The sequence below is a fragment of the Phyllopteryx taeniolatus genome, chromosome 7 (genome assembly GCF_024500385.1).
Source record: "Phyllopteryx taeniolatus isolate TA_2022b chromosome 7, UOR_Ptae_1.2, whole genome shotgun sequence".
Classification (NCBI taxonomy): domain Eukaryota; kingdom Metazoa; phylum Chordata; class Actinopteri; order Syngnathiformes; family Syngnathidae; genus Phyllopteryx; species Phyllopteryx taeniolatus.
In genome coordinates this window covers 16,101,565-16,126,059 of record NC_084508.1, presented here as the reverse complement: position 1 = coordinate 16,126,059, position 24,495 = coordinate 16,101,565, and the positions used below count along the sequence as shown (strand labels likewise).

The following is a 24,495-nucleotide window of genomic DNA, read 5'->3' as shown; positions in this document are numbered from 1 at the left end:
CCATGATCTGGATATGGTCGACACCAGGTAAACATACATCTGGGCCATATTATCATGATTTTTTCGGTTGAAACGCCTAACACAAGAGGGAAATAGCATCTAATTAACAACCCTTCCAATTTTAATCAATACTATCATTCTGACAATACTTTAATGACCTTTCCCATCATAAAAGGATTGAAGATGAGGATTAACTATGCTGTTCTGATGAATTCCAGATGAAAACTTCATGGAGATTTCTCCCTTGGGTTCCCCCTAAATTTATTATGAATTATATTATTAATCCATGCAGAACTCTAAGGTACACTTGAAAAATAAAGTATAATACTGCTCATAACCCAAGAAGAAGAATGTTCCAGGAAAAATTCTGAGAATATTTATGACTCCAAGTCTTTGTTATAGTGTTGCTCCATACTCAGCCAAACGTCAACTTTTCTAACAAATTGTTCATCACAGGAAAATACAGAAAAATATATCAAAAAGTGACGGTGATTGATTTACGTGTTGAAAACAAAAGCATGATAAACAACCTGATCACTGTGCTGTCCGACAACAAAGAGGTCAGGGAGATGCTCTATTCATCACCTTGGTGACATGTTGGGGCTGAGGCTTCAAAATGACAAAAGTGGCTTAGAGTGTTGTTCGGTTATTAAATCTCTAAAGGCTTCTCACTGAAAGGTCAGAACGAGCACAGAAAAATTAAATGGCTGTGCTGTGCTGGGGCATGTTATTTGATGCACTTTATTGCCCAAAGTGATTACTTTAAGTTAAGTAGAGGCTCTACACTAAGTGGCAACAATGCAACCACAAATCTGCAAATCTCATGACTGAGCACTTTATAACGAGTGCATTCAGCTTTGACTGAGTGTTATACTGCGCAAAGTGTCTTGTTTGTTTTAAAAAGCAAGGCATAATTATGCATTCTCAAACTGACAAAGAAACCTAAGATGCAGCAGATTAGCACAGTAGACCACACACAGATGCTTATTAGGAGATTTCCAGCTTGTGTTCCAGAGCTTACTAAAGCAATTTTAAGCTTTGCCCAGGTGTGGTGTAAAAAAGGAGATTGATTATACAGTATTAGCCTTTCCTGTTTGGACAACAGTTGCCCATGAGCAAAGCATGGCATCTGGTAAACACTGACGTAAGGTGGTCTCTACCACTCAGCCATGGAGAGGGGATCTCATGACTTCTCCCCCACACATCACTGACGCATGGGCAAGGGGGCACAGGCAGCCTGACCTTCATCCTTGTAGCCTGTAACTCCTCCAGCATGTGTAGTGTGCTGACACACGTTTTATAAAGCATACAGGCATTCTTGTCAATCAGGCTACCTTTCTGCATGCATCAGCACCACACAGTTGGATATGTTGCAAACAAAGAGAGAGAAATGAGGTCTACCGCAGAACTACACCTGGAAGGCAGATGTAAACTGGACATTGCATCAGGTAGAACAAGTTCAAATATTTCAAACACAACTAGGGCGCAATGTAGATTTGAGAAAGAAACATTTCTAAAAACGTTTTCATAGCTCGCACTCTCCAAAATGTGTTTCTCTCGTGAATGTGTCTAGACATGAATTTGCACCAATGAAATTAACTGTGAAAATGCTGTTTCGAGGAAAGCCTCTACTGAACGGGTCTACGGGTCAAAGGCATATTACTGTGGTTAATAAAGTGTGACAGTATGATGTTGACTCAAAAATTTGCCAAATAATGCTTGACTGTGTGCAACTGCTATACTGTAGCTGGGAAGGAGCCACTGGAGGCCTTTACATGAATTTCAGGAGTGCTTCTGGGTGTTTTTTTATAGTAGAGCCAAAGATGTATAACAATTCCAACTTATTTTCAAATTGCTAAATGTGGCCCAAAATATCTCCCATCCTTATTTTGTTTACATAATGCACTTAATAAAGGGTGTAAAAACGTTAAACATAAGCTGCTCCTTATGAGGCAGTGGCAGCCGTGATGAAAATCACCTTACGTGCCTCGGGTGATCAACACTTACAAATAGACTGAGTGGCCGGTTAGGTTGTGCACACATGGTAAGAGTGAGATGCCGGTCAGGCAAACATGTCTGGCCCCAAGGCAAAACATACCTCAAACAAATCAATTAACACAGTGATTGATTAGCTGTAAATTGAATTCTGACATCTAATGAAACGTCACTAAACATTTTATGATATTATGGTATAGTTGACAAAACATAATTGCTTCTGTTGATTGTCCAATTTCCCCACTGTATATCCTAATACATTCTTTTTCTCAAAACCATGTTCTGGAATTCTTAACAAGACATTTGCAGCGACAACCAAACCAAAACAAATTTGAATGCAGTGCAATTCAACAATTCAGTCCTAAAATTCCCTCTCAAATCACAAAAAGAAAAACTTCTCAATGACGTCAAGACAGATGCCAACATATTGCACCTCATACAGTACATTGGGTACCGCAAGTATTCAGACCCCCTTAAATTTTTCACTCTTTTTTATATTGCAGCCATTTGCTAAAATCGTTTAAGTTCATTTTGTTCCTCATTAATGTACACACAGCACCCCATATTGACAGGAAAAAAACGGAATTGTTGAAATTTTTGCTGCTTTATTAAAAAAGAAAAACTGAAATATCACATAGCCATAAGTATTCAGACCTTTGCTCAGTATTTAGTAGAAGCACCCTTTTGAGCTAATACAACCATGAGTCTTTTTGGGAATGATGATTTTTTTCACACCTGGATTTGGGGATCCTCTGCCATTCCTCCTTGCAGATCCTCTCCAGTTCTGTCAGGTTGGATGGTGAACGTTGGTGGGCAACCATTTTCACATCTTTCCAGAGATGCGCAATTGGGTTTAAGTCAGGGCTCTGCCTGGGCCATTCAAAAGCAGTCATGGAGTTGTTCTGAAGCCACTTCTTCGGTATAGTAGCAGTGTGCTTCTCCCCCAGTTGCTCAGTTTGGGCCAGACGCCCAGCTCTAGGAAGGGTTCTGATCGTCCCAAACGTCTTCCATTTCAGGATTATGGAGGCCACTGTGCTCTTAGGAACCTTAAGTGCAGCAGAATTTTTTTGGTAACCTTGGCCGGATCTGTGCCTTGCCACAATTCTGTCTCTGAGCTCTTCAGGCAGTTCCTTTGACCTCAAGATTCTCATTTTCTCTGACATGCACTGTGAGCTGTAAGGTCTTATATAGACAGGGGTGTGGCTTTCCTAATCAAGTCCAATCTGTATAATAAAACACAGCTGGACTCCAATGACGGTGTAGAACCATTTTAAGGATGATCAGAAGAAATGGACAGCACCTGAGTTAAATATATGAGTGTCACAGCAAACGGTCTGAATACTTATGGCTGTTATGTGCTTTCAGTTTTTCTTTTTTAATAAAGAAGCAAAAATTGGCCTGAACCCATGCGAAGCTCTCAAGTTACCGGTCGATCTACGTTCCTACCCTCACCTATGGTCACGAGCTGTGGGTCGTGACCGAAAGAACAAGATCCCGGATACAAGCGGCCGAAATGAGTTTCCACCGCAGGGTGTCCGGGCTCTCCCTTAGAGAAGCTCAGTCATCCAGGAGGGGGATGTGTAGAGCCGCTGCTCCTCCGCATTGAGAGGAGCCAGATGAGGTGGCTCGGGCATCTGTTTAGGATGCCTCCTGGACGCCTCCCCTACCGGGAGGAGACCCCAGGGACGACCCAGGATACGCTGAAGAAACTATGTCTCCCGGCTTGCCTGGGAACGCCTCGGGATCCCCTCGGAAGTGCTGGAGGAAATGGCTGGGGAGAGGGAAGTCTGGGCTCCCCGACCTCGGATAAGCGGAAGACAATGGATGGATGGATGGATGGGTTTTGTCACGGTCCCCTTCATCATTCACCCGAGCCAGGAGGAAGTGCTTCGACCTATTTTGCCCAATGCGGAAGTAGGTTGCACATATACGGGGATTGTTTCAACTTTTGGAGGGGGGAGTGTAAGGCAGGGCATGTTAAGTGACTTCTAGGATATTCTTACACCTTTTCCCCTAGCTAATTCACTAGAACGGAGCAGGATGAACACACGTTCCCGTAGGCCTCGGGATAACCTTTGACCACTAATTACAAAGCTAAATGAAGTCAAAAGCTATTGTCTTAAGAGTGACTTAAGGCACTTTAGGTGAGGCAGCTCCCGTCCTTAAAATGTAAGCCCATTCAAATATACTGTACCAGGTTGAAAGACACAGAGGGCAGTTAGCCAAACTACTCTGTTCTCCCAAAGCTCCTCATTTATCTTTTGACATTCCTGTCTAATGGCATCATTATTGACTGTGTCCAGCCAAAAGCAGGCTCCTTGTAATCTTTACATAGGTGGGGCACTTCAGACAGAAACGGCTGCTCTAAAAAAAAAAAAAAAGGTAAAAGGGGATGGTGGACAATGAACACCAACAAAGGAAGCGCTGGGATAAGTGCCTTTAATCAGCTACAGCATCAGTTATTCGCTTCATGCTTCAAGCTCCAATAGTCCTCTAACTAAAGAGAGCTGGCTGAGCCAGTCAAGTCAGGGCATCAACTTAGCAGAAGAAATCTCCAGAACGCACCGATTAAACAAACAGTAACATGACATCAGCCATCCGCCTGTATTTCAATGTATAGTACAGGTGAAGTTGAACGCAGCCTGTTCCAGAATAATGGTCATGGTGTGAAATTAAAAACAATTTCCCCATTAGGAAGTACTGTAGAAATAATGTGCTACAGGATCAGGTGGTCACCATCATAAAATTATTATTTACCGTGCAGGCCATTTTTAAGTAACATATTGTCACACAAGATTCAAGTAGAATAACTTGAAAAAAACGCTTAATGCAGAAGTGAATTTTCTCCTAGCTTTGCCGCATGCATCTTATCTCTTTTTTTCTTCAATATTCTCAAGTGGAATAGCCCTTGCCGGCACATCTGCTTCAGTTCTGGGGACCGGGGTTCAAATCCCGGCCCCGCCCGTGTGCAGTTTGCATGTTCTCCCCATGCCTGCGTGGGTTTTCTCCGGGCACTCCGGTTTCCTACTACATCCCAAAAACATGCGTGGTAGGTTGATTGAAGACTCTAAATTGCCCGTAGGTGTGAATGTGAGTGCGAATGGTTGTTTGTTTCTATGTGCCCTGCGATTGGCTGGTGACCGGTTCAGGATGTACCCCGCCTCCTGCCCGAAGATAGCTGGGATAGGCTCCAGCAGCCCGCGACCCTAGTGAGGATAAGCGGTAAAGGAAATGGATGGATGGATGGATGGGTGGGTGGGTGGATGGATGGATGAATGGAATAGCCCTTTTTGATGATGGTCAGTATTTTGGGAAAGCTACATTATTGGAAGACACAGAAAGGCAAAGAAAAAGCAAAACACCCACAAAGACAGTCTGGTGCACAGTTACCCCACGCACTGCACAGGATTTACGCCGGTCACGAAAATAGGGCCCTAAATGTCACAGAAACTTCACCCGAAGTAAATACAGTTTTTTTTAATATAATGCAGATTCAGAAATTGCAGCAATTCCATCAAAGACTTGGCAACAAGTTTTAACATTTTCTGACTTGGAAATGGCAGAAGAAACAAATGGACAGATTTAAGATTGATCCAAAAACAGAAGAGGAGGAAAAGTGAAAATTAAGGAATCTGAACTCGATATTTTAAAAGAACAGTATCTTTCAACAGATTCATTAGAGAGTGTAGTGCTAAATAAACAAGACTGTGCCTCAGAAAAATAACCTATGAAGTATAATTTTGCTTTCTCTCTGCAGGATGGGGAGGTCTGGGGATTGTGGGGGTTTCCTGACTGAACCAAATATCCAGGCATCCTCTTGACACTCGCTTGACACAAACACACACTAAAGCATAAAACACAGGGTGAGTGAAACACAAACACACTCTTGGATGTTTACTGTGTCACAGTTAGGGCCTCTGATTTAAAGGGAGCCAAATCAAACAGGAGGGACTGTGTTATCATACTGGGTCAGCGGAGGAAGGGCATATAAATCTATCAGACACAGTTTCTAATCATAAAAAAGGTTATTTGGGAAAGCAAAATTAAAATACATATGGTCAAAGAAGGACAGCAGAGATACTGGGGAAGAACATTTGGGCAACTATTTTGCTACTTTGGCTTGCAGTGTGCTGTGCTGTTCATCCTCCGGTTTCCTGAAGGTTTTGGAGAAGACATTTGCATATCCTCGTAAAAGCTTTAAGAAAGAAAGTGATGTCATAATGTGGACAAACACGATGACAACAATAGAGCTGTTATGTGATTAGACTATTCCTGGAGAGGGTAACAGTTGCTTAGAATTAAGCCTTATTACACTACTGTTTCCTCCTTTTTTATCTGCTAATGATCTGACTTTCTTTGGCTTTTCCCAGAGGCATGAAATAATTAATTCATCATTTGTGTACACTGTGCATAGTTTCTCTCTGAAGATAATTATTATTCTAGGCAACACAGCTGCCTGCTTCAATAAATGATTGCAAAATTGAGCTTAAAAAGAATCTGTGACATGCAGAAATTTCGCTGAGGAAAACAAACATCTGGAATAGGAATCCCTCCTTTCACTGAACTCTACTACCATTTCTCAGCTCTCTTAGGATGCCTTTGTCTCTGTTAAAAGCATTAAGAGTAAACTAAAGAATTAAATACAATATTTTATTATATTTCTTTTAAAAGATACTGTTAAAAAAAGTTTCTGGACAAAAGACTTTTGTCAACGAAATAACATGGCCGATGAGATGTGATGATGCAAGCAAAAACCGCGGCCACCGCGTGGTTGTGTACACTATAGTTAAAAAGGAAAAAAAAGAAAAACAGGATGGCCACATTGAACAATCACACAGCCTCCGCGCTTTCCTCTGTTCGGGTACTATCGGGCAATACTTGGCACGCTCTTTTGCGCCGCCCCAGCTACCTACGAGCTACAGCTGGCTAGCTAATGCCTGGATCAGACTAAACGACAAATTTGGTCTCTCACGATGGTACCATGCCAGAAGTAATCCGGAGAGGACGTTTTGGCCTGTCCATTCTTTTAGGAAAGCTTTAGGTAATGTTCAGATACTTTTATGATCATGCACAAGTAGGTAACATAATATTATGTAGCTGGCTAGCGCTAGCACAGAAATTTGTAGGTGAACATGCCGGCGTACTTTCAATTCATGTTCTAAAGCTCTAAATGTTTGTGAGCTTGAATAAATGTTGAGAATGGCAAGCAAGAGAGGTGATGCGCCGATTAGAATATGAAATCCTATTGGTCGATGTCAACGCACCATGTCGGAGGGTTGTCGTTTATACGTCACATTACATGGAAGGTATCCAAGAAAAAAAATGCTGACCTTTTCATTTTTCTGTCATAGGGTTATCAAAGGGCAAAATCTTTGGTCATGGACATAATCCACAAAATATGTCATGCTCGACCTGGGAAATTGCCTGCGATACCAAATTGGGCCAAATAAACGGGCTAAAATCTTGTAATCTGATCCAGTTCAAAATGTAGCTAAACACAATGCGGAGCCGCGGAGGCCAAAGTCGGCTTTGCGTCCTGTGTCAAGGGAGCATAAGTCACTAATCATCACCTCTATGGCATCGCTCATGTATCGTTCTCACGAAGAGAGGATGAGGAGTAGTTAAAAGGAGAACGACAGCAAAGCCATGCAAATTGCTAAGCTATCATGACATGCAGTCGCTAAACACCGAAATAATTGATTGGTTGATTCAGAACACTTGTCACATACAGTAGATCTGGCTGAACCGCATTATAGCAGAGAGTATCCAACTCTGAACAGCAAAATAGCAGGCAAATTAATAAGTGTCCTCAGAAAAAATAATACACTGCGACACAGGACACTGTCTGAAACTGGAAATTAAATATTACGTCATTGTCAACTGAGAACAGTTGCCTATAAGGTTAAAAGTATATTGATATATAAATATTTATATATCCATCCATTTTCTGAGCCACTTCTCCTCACTAGGGTCGCGGGCGTGCTGGAGCCTATCCCAGCTATCATCGGGCAGGAGGCGGGGTACACCCTGAACTGGTTGCCAGCCAATCGCGGGGCACATACAGACAAACAACCATTCGCACTCACATTCACACCTCCGGGCAACTTAGAGTTTTCAATTAACGTGCATGTTTTTGGGATGTGGGAGGAAACTGGAGTGCCCGGAGAAAACCCACGCAGGCACGGGGAGAACATGCAAACTCCACACAGGCGGGGATTGAAAACCCCGCTCCTCAGAACTGTGAGGCTGACGCTCTAACCAGTCGGCCACCGTGCCGCCTATATATATATATATATATATATATATATATATATATATATATATATAATAAAAGATAATCTTTATTAGTCGATGGGGAAATTTGCAACGTTTCAGCAGCAATAGTGGATATAGGACATTCAAAAATAGCATGCAAGAGAAGACATTAGGCTGCAGGAAGTCTGCCATTACAAGATTGATGCGAATGCAATGCAATGCAAGTACATTAAAATAACAAATATTGAAGCCATAATTTATTAACCATTACGATTATAGATAAATGATTATGTTGTGAAATTGAACAGAACACAGAATTATTTGTATCCTATTATGTAATATAATAAAAAAAATACGGATTTTGGCCCTTGTTTCCACATTTTCGGTTTTCGGTTTTGGCCAAGAATTTTCATTTTGGTGCATCCCTATCTCAACCAGCAGATGTGCTGTTGATTCGGTCTAAACCAATTTGCAGAACATTACCTCAACTAAGGCTTACATCCAAACAAACCTATTTAGTGGCACAACTGCTCTGAACAGAATTATTATTCTCAGGACTACAGCTGCATACAAACTGGAGTTCAGAACATTAGGAAAGAGATTTCGCCTTTCCTCGATTGAAATATTACATTTATCTACACGAAACAATCATGGATAGGAAGATTCTATAGGTTCCATTTGTAATTCTGTGTGTTCCATGACATAAAATGATTGTTGTGAAAAATAATGTTTTAAAATAAAGACACTATATTATCTGCCATCTAAAATGTATATGAAGTAGATAATACTATTAAAGTGGAAAATTTACTTTTTCAGTGCTTGTATACAAACAGTTGGGTCTCCAGAATGTCTACCCACCAAGTGTGAAATAAAAAACCAAGTGAATATTTTGCCCATTCTGCCCAAGCTGTTCTGAACATCGTCCCCTCTGTTACGTAACAGTGGGGGTAATTTATATAATAAACACCACCGCACAGCGTTTCTCCCCCCATGACTTGAAAGATAGGCTGGCTGAAGATCCAGAGCCACTTTCAAGCAATGGCCAGACTACACTGTCTGAATCACTACATCAAAGCCAAAAGGTATCCAGAGCTGCACTGAGTTATGTTGGGTGCACAAATTAGCATTGGCTAATAGCATTAACTTCTGATTACCAAAACTGAAGTGATTGCTCGGTGAAGTTTTCGATGCGGTGGGAGCGGAAGCATATTTGTGTTTGGTGATGTGTCCGCTGCGCTACATGCAAAGGTCCTTACAGTAAATGACAAGTGTAACTGACAAAGTGTTGACTCCACACGTGAAAAGAATCCATGCTGTGTTTTACATGCTGGCAGATGTTTCCCAGTGTGGAGTCACTTTTTTTCAATTCGAGGATATATGTGCAGCCACGCTGAACTATGCCCCTCGTAACGAAACCTGTACTCACCATTTACTCTGCAAAATATGGGGTGGGATGAGGGCAGTCTCTTGCTAATTTCAACAAGACAAAAAATAGGGGGTGTAAAGTTAGATATTTCTTAATCTTTAGGGTATTTTGACAAAAGCATCTCAGAGACATCTTATTAAGACACCTGGGAACTGTTTTAAAATATACAGTATATGTTCCCTTTAAGGGCGCACGCACGCCACTGCAATAAGTATTGCGCAGCAGGTTGATAAATACTGAATAATCATCCCCAGAGTTGATATACGAAATGTAGTCGCATGCTTATCCCTGCATTCCACCCCTGTTAACTTTTTGTCAAAGGAGCATTTTTCACATCATGGACACCTTCAACATCTTACATCCCGATCCACACATGAAGATGCAGAAAACATCTGACATATTCACAAAAGATAGATGTGGGGCTCTTAATTTAAATAATTAAAATAAAAACAATATGGTCTCAACTACATTTCTGGGATTCAATTGCTGGCCAATGCAGCGGTAACCTGAAGTGTACTGCTTTTATACCACTGAATCACGGGAGGATACCTGCTCTTTTTTGGTGCTGGAAGGGTACGAAGACTTACATTGGAGTCCAGTAATTACCGTACAGGGTACATTAATGCAATGAGTGTCAGATACAGTGTGTACCCCAATTTATGACAGTGTACTATCCAGCACTCACTCTATAACTGGGATCCCCCAGACTCTTTATTTTCCATACATACAGTAGACTGTCTTCATAACACTTTCTATGGAAAGCTAGTTCAGCATTTATTCAATATCCTTGATATCCTTCATGTCCATGTACTAGTATGTTCTTTGTCCTCACTAGTAAGACAATTCAGTGCACTAGTAGAATGACATCTTGTGTCTTACTAGTATTTTTTTCCTTACTGCCGTCCACTGCAGTGCTACGCACTTGTTGACATGTGTGCCCTACTAGTTACATGAAGTTGTCCTATTAGTATGTCAAAGTTGTGAAACTAGTGAAAACAAAAGCATCTTAAAGCATGTTGCATGAGTTCAACAGAGTACATATAGGGATCACGAGCTGCTCAGAAAGAATAGAGCACCCTTGGGTGATGATAATCATCAAGCTACATAACATTGCAACGCTAAAGCACACACAGTACACTAAAGCTGGCGGAATGCTAATGATAGTGACCGCCAGGCTGAACATCTGTGTGCAGACACCAAACCTCATCTGGAGGTGTGAGCAACACTGGGCGGGTTGTGAGCAAACTATTAGATTTCTCACTTTTCTGTCTATCCAAATGATCCAAAATGCAGCAAGCGTGAATGAAAATGAAATTTGGACCTGGGTCATGGAAGGGGACCAGAGCGAAGTTGTAGAGTGGTCGATTCGGTCTACTCAAGGATGTCTCCAGAATCTTGGACGCCCCCTGTATAACTTGGACCAGGTCGTCGTACATGGAGCCGGTCACGTCAAACACGAATGCGAGGGTGGAAGCGCCCTCCGGGATGTCCTCTTCTGTGGTTTTGGTGCCCGCGTCCTGCCCGAATGAGAGCCCCATTGAAAGGGCAAAGAGGAACCACCCGAATCGGGTGCCCATTTCAGATCCGAAAATATGTAATTATTCAAAACAAAACAAAAAGTAAAAGTAAAATAAAATACAAAGCCCAACTGTCAGTCTTGATAACCGAGCACAGACATTGAGTTTCTAAAGCGACCTGAAAAAGATAAGACAAATAAAAGTATTGCGCTTGGATGCAGCATTGGTGCCCTCCGTGCCTTCTTTTTACGCAGTGACCTGCGAGGCTCTTCCTCGCCTTGAGTCCCTTCTCTTGGGCTACAAGTGTACAGAGTCAGTGGTCTTCGTTGAAGACCACCTCTCAGCACAAAGCCTGCAAGACGCACGCTAGCGCGAGAAGAGTAGCGGCGCTCTGATTGGACGAGCACTTGGGGGGGGGGGGGGGGGGGGAGAAGTAACGGTGGTGGGGCTGCGCCGACGCTACACAACGCACAACACACGCGATGGTCACATCACGTGTCACTTTGTTTTATATGCTGTATGTCAGTTTGCAATAGCAAAATAAAAATAAAAAAAGCAGCAAAGGAACTGAAGCACAAAATCTGAATCACCAACACTTTTGGACAAGGCTGTGCAGTATAACAAAGTGCACAACACAGTTTGTCCATAAAAGTAAGAAATTATTTTCTTATCTAACCCTACCCCTTAATTCAAATCTTCAAAAGCCTTGCTCAAGTTCACGTTGGCAGCAGTGGCAGTGGAACTGGGGAACCCCCCCCCCCCAAACCCATCAAAGTGATGTGTATTTAAGCTTTGAGCATGTTTGCCCTCTAATTGTTCTGCCATCAATCATTGCTAGTAGTCGGGAAACAAACTAGCTTCTCCCAACGACGAGTTACCCTTCATTTTTGTCCAAGCAGGACAAAACGTGTCTGTGACCCTCCGATTCAAGACCAAGTCCTTACAGAGCTACTGCTGCCCCTTTTCCTGTATGTGTGTTGCTTGAAGTAACATTTAGTTTGTAGCCTTAGGTCATACTGTATGCCTGGCTAGAAACCTTGAAGTCTTGCTTACACTGGGTGGGGGAACAGCAATAAAGGACAAAGTAAAACGGAGATGCAGCATCTGTCATACGCTTCTGTGTTAAGCCTCCAGATATTACTCCAGTGCAACATAAGTAACAAGAACATTTTCATCAGTTCTGTATATCTTGGTTATGCAAATGAAAGTGCGTCGGTCACAAGAAATTGCATTACGACTCAAAACAGGCCTCATTATGCCATACCTTCACACCTCGTCAAAAGAGCCATGCTATAAAAGCCAGTGGATGAGCTCTGATCCCAGAGTGCAAAAAAAGCACCACCTGACTCCAACCAAGCTCCCACAATGATGAATTGGGAAAATGCAGTCTTTCATTTGCCTTCATTCCTGAATCAGTGTGTACTGGGAGATTTATGACTCACACCTCTTTAATCCTTTTCTTCCTCACCTTCAAGTCACTCTTTTGACTCTAAGCGTACTCATGTTAATATGACGACAACCATGTAAAAATGAGAATGTTTCTTTTTTTGTGAAGAGCATTGTGAAAACAATCCCCCTTCACTCAAACCTGCCCCCCCCAAAAAAAAAGACCAAGTGTGCGTGAGGGGATTAGCAGTAGCTATCGTACAAATTTTCACAAAGGGCTTTGTATACAGTATATAAATTTTGTACAATACCCAGTTCCCAGTTGACTTGGGGAGAGAGGCGGGGTACACCCTGAACTGGTTGCCAGCAGGGCACATATAAAATAATATGAATAATAATATAAATAAACAAACAACCATTCACACTCGCATTCACACCTATGGACAATTACTATGAGGCGGATGTGTCAGCCAACTAGTCAGCCACCGTCTCGCACCAAAAGTTGATAAATCATGTGATCCGGTAGAAAACAAAAAAATAAAATTTTGAATTAAACCCATTTTACCTACATTGTATGATTCAATCTAGCTGCTAGATTTGGGGTGTCCAAACGTTTTTCTCAGAGAGCTGCATACACAAAAATCAATGGATGCAAGGGCCATGTTGAAATTCTTCAACTTTGATTTATTAAAACCAATCTATAAAGCAATAATATTTTGAAACGCTGCTTCATCAAAACTTTCTATTGAAGGTTATAAGAAAAATAGTTCCGAATTTTTCAGGATTTTGGAGTGGCTGTGAGGCTCCCCTGTATCCCACCAGAATAGATCAGCCCCTGCACATCTCCACATTCAGAACCAAAACAACAAGAAGAAGAAGAAGAATCATCTTTTATTGTCATGAACATGCATGCATGCACACGAAATTTGTTCTCTGCATTTAACCCATCACAGTGAACACATACACATGTTAGTAGAACACACTGGAGCAGGGGGCAGCTGAAGCGCCCGGGGAGCATTTCGGGGTATCAGTGTCTTGCTCAAGGACACCACAGCCGTGAGTCCGGGGGATGTTGGCGGATGGTCCAGTCGGGGTTTTGAACCTAGGTCCCCCACGGTGGCAGGCGATGATCTTAACCATTGGGCCACGGCTGCAACAAGAGCAATATGGAGCAAGCGTTCACTCTTAAAAGCTTGAAGATCATTAATGTTCACAAACTGGACCATGACACGGAGCAGAAAGTGGAGGAAATTAGTTTTGCTTCTGAAACGGAATTATCTTTATTCACCAGGGCAACGTTTTGTTTGTCTTTGCATATCTGAAAAAGCCCACCATAAATAAATTAAAAAACAAATTAAAAAAAGAAAACATCCTACCTGATGTCATATTTTGTAGGAGCGGGTTCACCAGATGTTGAGGAGTATTTTGGAAAGCAAGTCTTTATTGACGACATCACCATTCTACAACACTCTGCCTCTGGTCCCTTCAGCAGCACTCTGGAATCAGGAAACATCAGCGCAACATATATAGTAGGGTTTCTTCTTTTTATTTGTTAGACTATGTTTGATCACGTGAGATTTCTGTCTTGAAGGACTTTATTCTAGATCAGTTGTCAAACAGAATCTTTGTGTGTGGTGTTCTGTGTTGAGATTATCTGAGCACACCACACATACTACAACCAAAATTGTTACCGTAATTTCTCATGTATAATTCGCAGCCATGTATAATACGCACCCCCAAAGTTGACCTCAAAATTCTGGAAAACCCTTCTACCTATGTATAATGCATTTTTACAATGCATGATTTTGCTTCTACCCATATGATCAAAACATGAAATAATATCTGTATTTTGTTAGTTTTTTTTCAAAGAATTTTTCTGAAGTTAAGCGCTTTATTTGAATACGTAATCCTTTTTTTAATTTACTTGCTCTTATTTTGAAATTCACTGCCCTACTTTTATTTATTTAGTTAGTTAGTTAGTTAGTTATAATTGTACTAATCCTCTTGTGTCCTCCTCCGTCCCCAGTGCTCCATTCGTGTCTCCCGCTTCGCTGCCCGCTCCAGTCACACCATTAAACTCTTCCACCTGCCCACGCTGCCGCTTCCTGCACCTTCCCTGTTCCAATGGACCACCATCACCCCTCGGATATCCTACCCCGTGACCTATTACTTAATAAACCATTCTCATCTGCTTCCTCCGCCTCTGCCTGCTTTTGTGTCCAGTCCTATTTCATACGATTACCCATCGTGACACTTTAATCTTTAAAAGGTTGGAAGAGTTGGCTTTGTTAAGTCATCGTCACCTGTTCCATCAGGCCTTTGCACAATGGCTAGAACATCCATCAAAGCCTATGACGAGGAACAGAACCGCTTGGGAAGTGAGTCAGCTGAGGTTGATTTAACTTTACCTACAACCCCAATTCAATGAAGTTGGGACGTTGTGTTAAACATAAATAAAAACAGAATACAATGATTTGCTAATCATGTTCAACCTATTTTTATTTTCTAATTAAAATTAGATGCATCACGTAAAAAATAAAAACGTGCCATTGGAGTGTAAAAAAAAAAAAAAAAAAAAAAAAAATCCCCCAGCAAACTTTTTCTCTACTTATTTTAGAGAGAAATTAGCTTGAAACAAGGGGAAATGGTCTAAAAACAAGGTGATAAGTCTTATTTTTTTAAAGATATTGAGTTTTTGCAGTCTGGGTGTTTATTTTCAGTTTTGAAAAAAGACAAAACGCTGGCAGTATCAGGTCGCTTTTATTGCCATAACTCCACGTGTTAATCTAGTTAAATGCTAGTTTACGACAGCACACCTTATGAAACACTGTTTGCAAATGTCTGCTTTTAATAGATGGACATATGCTATTTTTTAAAAAGAAGTCAGCCAGGAGCAGGTGAGAGACTGTGAAAAAATACATTACTACATAATAATGAGTTCGTCTTCGTTTCTTTTTTGTGTAGTTGTTATTCTGTATATACTACATTTCCAACAGTGTTGTCTATTACTCAAATCAAAAGGTGACCTTAAAAAAAACTTGTTTTCTTATTTTATAGAGCTCGAGACTCACAAAAAATGTTTTTAATATTCCTTTCCACTGAGATGAAATACTCAGTATTTATACTGTTACAAAAGGTCTGTGCATTTCTGACAATAAACATTTAGAATGTATTGAGTAAATAGACAAATAGATCTCGTGCTACCGAATTCTGTAGTAATTGTAAACTGGAGATACTCTTTTTAGGAAGACCAGAAAGCAGGACATTCGAGTAGCCAATCCGATTAGATAAATGTGAACATTAGCTTCTGCGTGTTAGCCAGAGAGAGAAAGGGATAGAGTGGTATAGTTCTCAAGTGATTAAAAAACAAAAACAAATATTTTTTCATTTTTTTAAAATGAAAATTAATGCGCGGGGTAAGATTGACCTCAGAGTCTACGGATTTCATCGCTCACGTGCCATTGCATGTTTTTTATTATTGTTTTTTTTTCCTTCAGTCTTTGCGCATCCTCAAAGTCCTCTGGCGCCCCCGAGGGGAACACTGAAGGAGAGCATGCATACTTCCATCTCGTGGGCTGGATCACTCTAGTGTAATTTATTATATTCTGTTGTGTACTGTGTCTGCAGTTTAGAAAGCGACCAGTGTTTCCAACACAAGGAGGCGCAATAATGCATAATGTGAGCACCCAGTTTCTGTTACAGCTGAGTGTGTGTTTATGACACTATTGTGTGTCCACAGTGGTTATGTCTATGTCAAGAGGAACAGGCAAAATATTTTGAAATGGCGCTTGCAGAGAAAAATAATTCTCAACTGCACCCTGACTGGTCCAATGAGGACAGCAATGTGAGTTCAGTCTTTGCACTTCCAACGTGCATACACACAGGGTCATATGGAATTTTAATGTCGAAAGGTGTTGGAAAAGTGCTTCAATTTAGGACCAAGTGCTTGCGATAACTATTATTTTTCACCACACACAGCAGTCTGACATAAATAGTTGTTATATGAAGTTGTAAAACATGGACGTAAACCTACTTTTCAAACTTTAGAATTACGCTTTTATTCTTCACGTCGTAATTTCTTGCTTCTGTAGTTATACAATATACCGTGGCAAAATGTTTGATACCCTTCCGTTGAAGAAAAAAAAACAAAAAACAACACACTGGTTACTCAAATAATGTGCCAAAATGCATATCGACAAGATATAAAGCTTCTGGGATAATGTAATTACAACAGATTAGACAGAACTGAAACTTTTTAGCAAGTCATATGAACTCCCTTACAGACGTCTGCATCAGGACGTGGTTTTAAAATATATATAAATAATAAATATATGGTCGCTACTTCACAAGTATTTGTCTATTGCTGGGGTTCTGGAACGTAACCTCCGTGATGAACGAGGGACTACTGAAAACACAAATCTCCAAATGAGTAGCTACGATTGTCTCTTCTAACATAATGCTGACTACACCAGTTCCAACATAACATCTATGGGTGTATTCTGGATTTTTCATTGGGCATTGCATGGTTTTTGTTTTATTCCGCCCCCCCAATCACCTCTGCGCATCTCAGAAGTTATTTGGCGCCCCCAAGGGGAACAGTGAAGGAGTGCCTGCATAATTCCATTTATTGGACAAATTAGACTAGTCTACCTGTAATCTGTTGTTCTGTTCTATGGCTCCAGATTAAAAACCTACCTGTTACCACTAAAGGTGCAGCGATGCTTACTGTAAGAGCCCTGTAAGTGATACACATGCAAACACGTGTGCACGCACACTTTCACCATTTACAGCCCATTTGCGTACACTATACAATTTTTTTTTTATTTTTTTTTGCAGGAATCGAGACATGGTGAATGAGAGGGGGAAAGGCAGCAGCAGCAGAGGTACCATAATATCCTAGATGATGATGGGAAAATGTATATGGAAACATACAAATGGGAGTCCAAACCTCACTAACCAAATTGCGCACTCGTAATGTGGGAAAAGAGCATCTGCTTTCAAGAGTTTTGCATGGCAAACAAATAAGGATATAAAAAGCGCAGTGTAAACGCAATGTCCAATCTAGCTTTCAGGATGTCATTGCATAACATATTTCTTAACATAAATAAGTCATCACTTTCTCAAGAGCCAGGGGTACACCCTGTTCCTAAGTAGTTTATGCAAGCAATATAAAGGGATCACTAACACAGCCACTAAGCATTATAACAAAAGTGTCTAACAAAACCTGACTAATCTCAAAGCAGCGTGGGTTGGTGAAATAGTGTGACTCTATCTTTCTGAGGACTGACACAGAAAAAAAGTGAAATGGATGAGGTACACTCGAAACCGAACCACACAAGTGTCTTTAATGACACACTCACAACTGTAGAATAAAGACATTTGCATACGGCTTATTCAGTATAAGTACTATATATAACTTTGAAATCAAATATTTAAAAGTCATTATTTTAGAGTTAGAGAGAGAAAAGTGAATGTTATCAGATGTAGTTTCTATAAAAGAATACATTTATTATATGGAGCACTTTTAAGGGGTACTCAGATGCTTTTCAAATAATAAAGTATTTCATTATACAAAAATGTGGAGTAGATGCATCTTTCTCTACTTGTTTGTAGTGTGAGAATATTTGTCCATTTCCTGAAGAACGTTTGTAAGGTCAGATGTCACTGTCCTAGTTCCTCCTAAAGATGTTTGATGGGCTTGAGGTCAGGACTCTAAGTTCAAACTCATCAAAGCATGTTTTGATGGACTCTGTGCACCATGTTTGTATATATATATATACATATATATATATATATATGTCCAGCGATTGATTGGCGATGATGAGTATCGTTACATTTAGAGGAAAAAAAGGGAAGCTTGCAAAACCTGAGAACACCATAGCGACTTTGAAGTGACGTTATTTTGTTGCAGGAGGGAGTGGCAGACTTCACAAAATAGATTAGATCATGAGGAAAGAACATTATGTGTATATACTGAAGCAACATCACAAGACATCATGCAGGAAGTTAAAGCTCAGGCGCAAATAAGTCTTCCTCATGGACAATGACCTGAAGCATACTGCCAACTATTTACAAAGTGGCTTCAGGATAACAAAGTCAATGTTTTGGAGTAGCCATCATAAAACCCTGATTTCAATCCTCTTGAAAATGTATGGCCAGACCTGAAAAGGCATGTATGAGCAAGGCGGCCTACAAATTTGGCTCAGTTACACCTGTTCTGTCAGGAGGAATAGACCAAAATTCCTGCCAGCTATTGTGAGAAGCTTGTGAAAGGATATCCAAAATGTTTCATCCAAATAATACAGTTTAAACGCAATGGTACCAAATACTAAATTAAATGTATGTCAACTTCTTTTCATGCTCTGTGTTTTTGTTTAGATTATATTTAGTTTGTTTTATTCCCTGTCTTGTTTTCCCCTGTGTCCCTTGACAAGGTTAATGTCTTGTTCTGCTTGTTAGGTTTTGTCTCCACCTGTTCTCGTCAGCCCGCTACCTTGTGTCAACCAATCAGCTTCCTCCAGCTAGACATGTCTTGTCTAGTTGTTCCTCGTCAGTTTGCGTGTATTTAGTTCCCTGGTTTTAGTCCTTGTCAGATTGTCATTCGTAGTCTTTTGTCTCTTTGTCTCTTGTCATGAATTTTGTTTTATGTTGTGATTTTAATCCTTCTTACATCGAAACTTGTTTTTTGAGCCTTTTGTTCATTTAGTATTTAGTTTTCTGTGAGCCTTGTTTGCCTCTTGTGTTTTTGAAAATAAACTTTTTTTTTTTTAGATTCATCGTGTTTTGCCTCCCTGCGCTGGGGTCCTCCACCTTTTTGTCCTGGCACCACAAACACTGACACTTCTGACTTTGAAGAAAGTAATGAAAAATTCTCTTTAAAAAAATTCTCTCATTATTCTGGCATTTAGCTAATATAAATAATTCTGGTAATCCTAATTGACTTAAAATAGGAGAGGTTTAGTGTGATTTCATGTCAGACAGTGAGGGGGGGGGGGGGAGTGTCTTTTTATATATTGTATGTAAACTTCTGGTTTCAACTGCAGTTACATTACATTACAATGGGTACTAACAACAATTCACGAGCTCGTGTAACACATTGTTCTATATCTGGGAGTAACGTCCCTGCAGAAAAGCGTGAAGTTGTTATAGTTTTCTATGGGTGATAAAGTTCACCTCATTGTGTAACAAGCAGGCTCATAGGTCATATGTGACATAAAAACAGCGGCCCTTCTGTCTACCAAACAAGTGCCACATGACATGAGTTCTATCCCTCCAGTCAGCCAACCAGAAAGCCTGCCTTGGGGCCTCACGCACTGATGTCCAACAATACTAATCCCTGGATTTAATTCCCCCCGTCACTGTAAAGTCCATCTTTTGTTGTGAACACAACTCATGTCCAATCGAGCTCATTAGCACATACACACCAGCAGATCCTTTGTGAGCCCTTGCCATTCTTCCTTTTGGCCCTCTCCTGCCACTCTGCTTCTCTCACTACTGTCAATAACAAACTCTTTACATAGTTAGCGAGGGTGACCATTCCGAATACCAGAGCACAATGAAACACAATTGGTCCTGTTGTGCTGCGGCTGTCTCGCACACTCCACCAGACACCAGAAACATAAAAACAGGGTTGAAAAGTTTCAGCTGCAAATTTTTACCATCAGCGAATGATAAATGAAAAGAACGTCCCATCATTTCACAAGCATGGTTTGAGAAAGGGCACGGTGGGCGACTGGTTAGAGTGTTTGCCTCACAGTTCTGAGGAGCGGGTTTCAATCCCTGGTCCCGCCTGTGTGGAGTTTGCATGTTCTCCCTGTGCCTGCATGGGTTTTCTCTGGGCACTCTGGTTTCCTCCCACATCCCAAAAACATGCATTAATTGGGGACTCTAAATTGACATTTGACGTCATCTACATTGGCATGTGGTGCTTCTTTGTTCTGCATCTTCCTCAAAGTTGGTGTTGGTGTAATTTGCTCAGTTAAGGGATGCGGTCATGATTTGATTGTTACCTACCCGGAACACGGGGTGTTGCCAGAACAGTGAACCGGTCTGAGAGCTGCGGGTGTGTCAGGTTGACTGAAATATCTCGAGGTGACGGAACCAGAGCACATCCACAACCTTGACCGGATGAAACAGGATGATTAAGCTATTTATAATTACTTAAATATGCATCTGCTGATTTACAGGTGGAGCTTGCAACAGAACAAAAGGACTGCTCTTGGCCATATGCAAGTAAAAGTGAAAGAGACTGCACAGTCAAGTGAAATGACGAAATGATGAGTGTAAATATTACACATCCATTTATTAAATATTTTACACATCTTGTGTCCTTGTCAGGCCAATTCTGGATGGCAGGTCAAATGTGAATAGGATGTGAACCCCGGCACTAACCTTGACTCATCGTATAAATATAGCCTAACAAACACAATTTACAGTGTTAAAAAATAAAATAAATAATCAACAGGTCTACCAAAGCCACAAAGTAGGGTGTCTGCTGAAATAGGTGCATATGAATGATTTTCAAGAATGTTAGACCATTTCCATTTTCAAATATATATTGGAAGATGCTTTCTTGACAAATGGAAATAAAAACTACCATCCAGGAGTCACTTGCTAATCTAATGAAATCTAGTCCTTGAGGATAAATAGATAATAATGGTAGGTTTTGACTGACACTGGGGAAGATTTGTCTCAGTCATCTGACTGTTAGTGTCATTTTGGATTCCCCGCTCCAACCCATACCAAACTAATGTATTTACATTCTCTCTCCACCACATACAAGACTCAATGGTTTGATCAGTCCTTTGCTTGAATTGTATTGACAGTATGTTAGCTAATGTCATTCCTTCGGTCATGCCGTGCTAGTGTTAGTGCTTTTTGGTGCATTGATTAGATTTTCTGTTCAAATCACAGGAGAAGACATCATTGGGTTAAGTATCATGCAAAGACTCAACAGTAATGGCAGCAAAAAAAGGGATGTGTGATAAATAATGAGATTATTCAGGGATTGTGGAACAGATGTTGGGATGATGGATACTGAGAGGGGATTTGAGTTGAAGAGAACCACGTGATGGAGAACAGGGAGAAGGAGAGTGGGTGGACATGCACAGATGAGTGCATTACACAACAAACACAGCTTCTCCAAGCTAGGCTTGTCTCCTTTTCAAGTTAACCCACACACCAGCAGATGCAGAATCCTGTTCAACACACTGAACATACAGGAACCTTGCCAAAATTATAAAAATAATCCTTCAAATTCACCCCAGGCTCATATGTTTAAGCATTCATTCATTAATTTCATTTGGTATGTATACATCTTAGCCTTGAGGAAGCTGAGGGCTGTTCTCTATAGATACGGAGCTATTTATACAAAAATTATACAATTATTGTAAATTTAAATATATTAACAAACATCTAAGAGGGAGTGGCCATTTTTATGAAAAAACACATATTCACCAGCAGACCAGTGGAGCTAACATACTATAAATCACGCCATGTATTAGTCAAAGCACTAAAGCTCTGTATACATCTGGTAGGTTCTAATGGAAAAAAAATTGGTATTACAGAAATGCACCACTTAGTATAGACACATGCAACATTCACACCGACGGGAAATTTTCAATCTTCAGTCAACCTACCATGCATGTTTTTGGCATGTGGGACGAAACCAGAGTACCCGGAGAAAACCCACGCAGGCACGGGAAGAACATGCAAACTCTACACAGGCGGGGTCCTCAGAACTGTGAGGCAGATGTGCTAACCAGTAATTTTATAATTTTGCACAATGTAGATTTACTCACTCTAAATATTATGGTAATAATATAATAAAGGTAAATACATCCTGATCTTTGCTCTTGCTGGCATAACAAAACAGTTCACTGGAAAGAAAAGGTCAAACAGCACAAAAAAAAAAAGCACAAAAACAAGAGGATCATGTTTTCATATTCCACAAGATAAGCGCTTAGGGCTATATTCTCCCTTCCCGCATCAGTCTTTTGCACATGAAAGATGGAGTTTTCCTGAGACTTGTGAATGTCATTGAAATCCATTTAAAAATTATAGCATGCTTTAAATATGAAAATACCTTAGGTAGCCGATGTGTCGTCACCAGTGAGATGTGTCCACCGCACTACACTTTGAAGTATTATTATTTTTCTGTATGAAATAAATCCCCAAAAATGTTAATCAGATTACTGTACTTATGACCAAAATCATGTTCGGAGTTCCATAAATAAAAAAGGTGTGCCTGCCATTCTGGAGATCAGTGGAGCCCAACCTTACTTGCGCCACAGACCGGGTGACTCCATTTAAAATATGTCTATTTTGACGACCGGCATTAAAGCAAGTGAAAAGTGATTCTAAGTCACCAGTATGCCATTACTTTGACTGTAATTGTAATAGTGGTAGCACTGCACTTAAAAAAAGAAAATAAAAAACAAAAAAGCAGCATGTCTGTCGTGATATTTTTCACCAATGAATATCACGAGTAAAACGCTACAGCTAATAGCCGACTCACAACGCCTCTTTGATCAGTTCACTAGCTCAGTAAATTATCTTTTGTTCATCCTAAATTTGATTGCACCCTTTTCTCACTTACCCACATGGGAGAATATGCCCCTTTAGTCTGGTTATTTCATGCTTGGATGAGCACACAATGACAACAATGATCAAGGCAAGAACAGTATTGTTATTTTGGGTGTGGAATTTTCAGTCATGTTACCTTTATTTGTTTCCTTGTAGATGCATATGGGTCTGGCAGAGAATGTTAAATTGTTCAGTAATGATAAAAAGAAATGCAGATGGACCAAATGTGTTTTTGAGGTACCAAAGTCCAGGCAACATTCATTTGCATTCTAGCATATAGTCTAAACACAGCAGTGTGTGTGTGTGTGTGTGTTTGTGTGTGTGCACGTGTGTGCGCATGTTCACTTGCAAGTGCATGAGAATTGTGTGCCTTAGGGTTGACCTGCAGTGTTATCTGGGTCACACTTGCTAAAGAATAACCCACTCGGGAGGTCAAAGCAAGTTTCTTGCAACATCAGCAGCGTTTTTTCTCTCACTGAAGTTTGTCTGGAAATTTCTCTTTGAACAATTGAGTGTGAGTCAAACAATTATTAACTGTCCTCTTTGTGGCAATTTAGTGGCCTGTATCCTTGGAAGCTGGACTTCGGCTCTAGCTTTCACAGTTTAGTGTCACAAAGCTCCTTTTGTTTAACATTTTATAAAATGGCTGCACACATACCTACGTTGATTTAATAACCAGGGATGCAAGATTTCAAGGGGATTAAAAACTTGGTTTCAGCAATTTCCAAATGTAGTACCATATTTTTTGCTGTCTAATGAAAACTGTGGAGTGCATGTAACATTGAATTTTTTTTTCCAAAAGCAATATAAATTGATTCAAAAAAATATTAATTAACAAAATATTTTAATACGCCACGAAGAACTGTTTAAAACATAAATCTATATTTTTACAACCATGGCTGTATGTGGTACATATACAGTAAGTATAGCGTTTATTAATGTTTATGCCAAAACACTCCAGAACAGCCACACTTTATTTGATTGTTAGGGATTAGAGAGCTGTTTTGAAAATTCTGCATTTACGGAGGTAATGAGAATGGCAGGGCAATTGTTAACTGGAAGCTCAATGATAAAAAAAAATCATGAAACGCCATATTTGTTTTTTGCTTGTCCATAGGTTGCTCTTACTGCAATTTTTTTTAATGAATAATTCATCTCCACAGACGGTGTGCTGTAGACATCTTTGGTGACAAATTGTAGTTATTCCTCCCACAGAGTATTTCATGTGATGATTTACATAAGAGCATTCTTTCTCTGTGGTATAGATAGTAATATCTTATCCTTTTTCCACTACGGTATTACATTATTATATATTCTTCCTACCAATCAGCT

General features: G+C 40.4%; 1 protein-coding gene and 2 long non-coding RNA genes across 5 annotated transcripts in view; 1 reads left to right on the top strand and 2 right to left on the bottom strand.

The window, feature by feature from the left end:
• hmcn1 (hemicentin 1) overlaps positions 1–11,491 on the bottom strand; it is an 82,658-nt gene extending 71,167 nt beyond the window's left edge. The window contains exon 1 of the mRNA XM_061779921.1: positions 10,998–11,491. Within this exon, the coding sequence (XP_061635905.1) occupies positions 10,998–11,253 (256 nt within the window). The 5' untranslated portion in view covers positions 11,254–11,491. The remainder of the gene's footprint in view (positions 1–10,997) is intronic.
• Positions 1,370–14,752, top strand: LOC133481047 (uncharacterized). Its single transcript, XR_009789440.1, has 4 exons — positions 1,370–1,448; positions 5,753–5,858; positions 13,975–14,108; positions 14,606–14,752. It is a non-coding gene; the product is annotated as an uncharacterized LOC133481047 (long non-coding RNA).
• LOC133481048 (uncharacterized) overlaps positions 13,571–24,495 on the bottom strand; it is a 17,406-nt gene continuing 6,481 nt past the window's right edge. The window contains exons 1-3 of one of the 3 annotated variants that reach the window (XR_009789443.1): positions 22,664–22,768; positions 13,956–14,075; positions 13,571–13,729 (exon numbers count right to left, since the gene is read on the bottom strand). This is a non-coding gene — a long non-coding RNA (uncharacterized LOC133481048). Of the gene's footprint in view, positions 13,730–13,955; positions 14,076–22,217; positions 22,487–22,663; positions 22,769–24,495 lie in introns of those variants that run through there. The other 2 variants (XR_009789441.1, XR_009789442.1) reach the window with 2 other exon arrangements.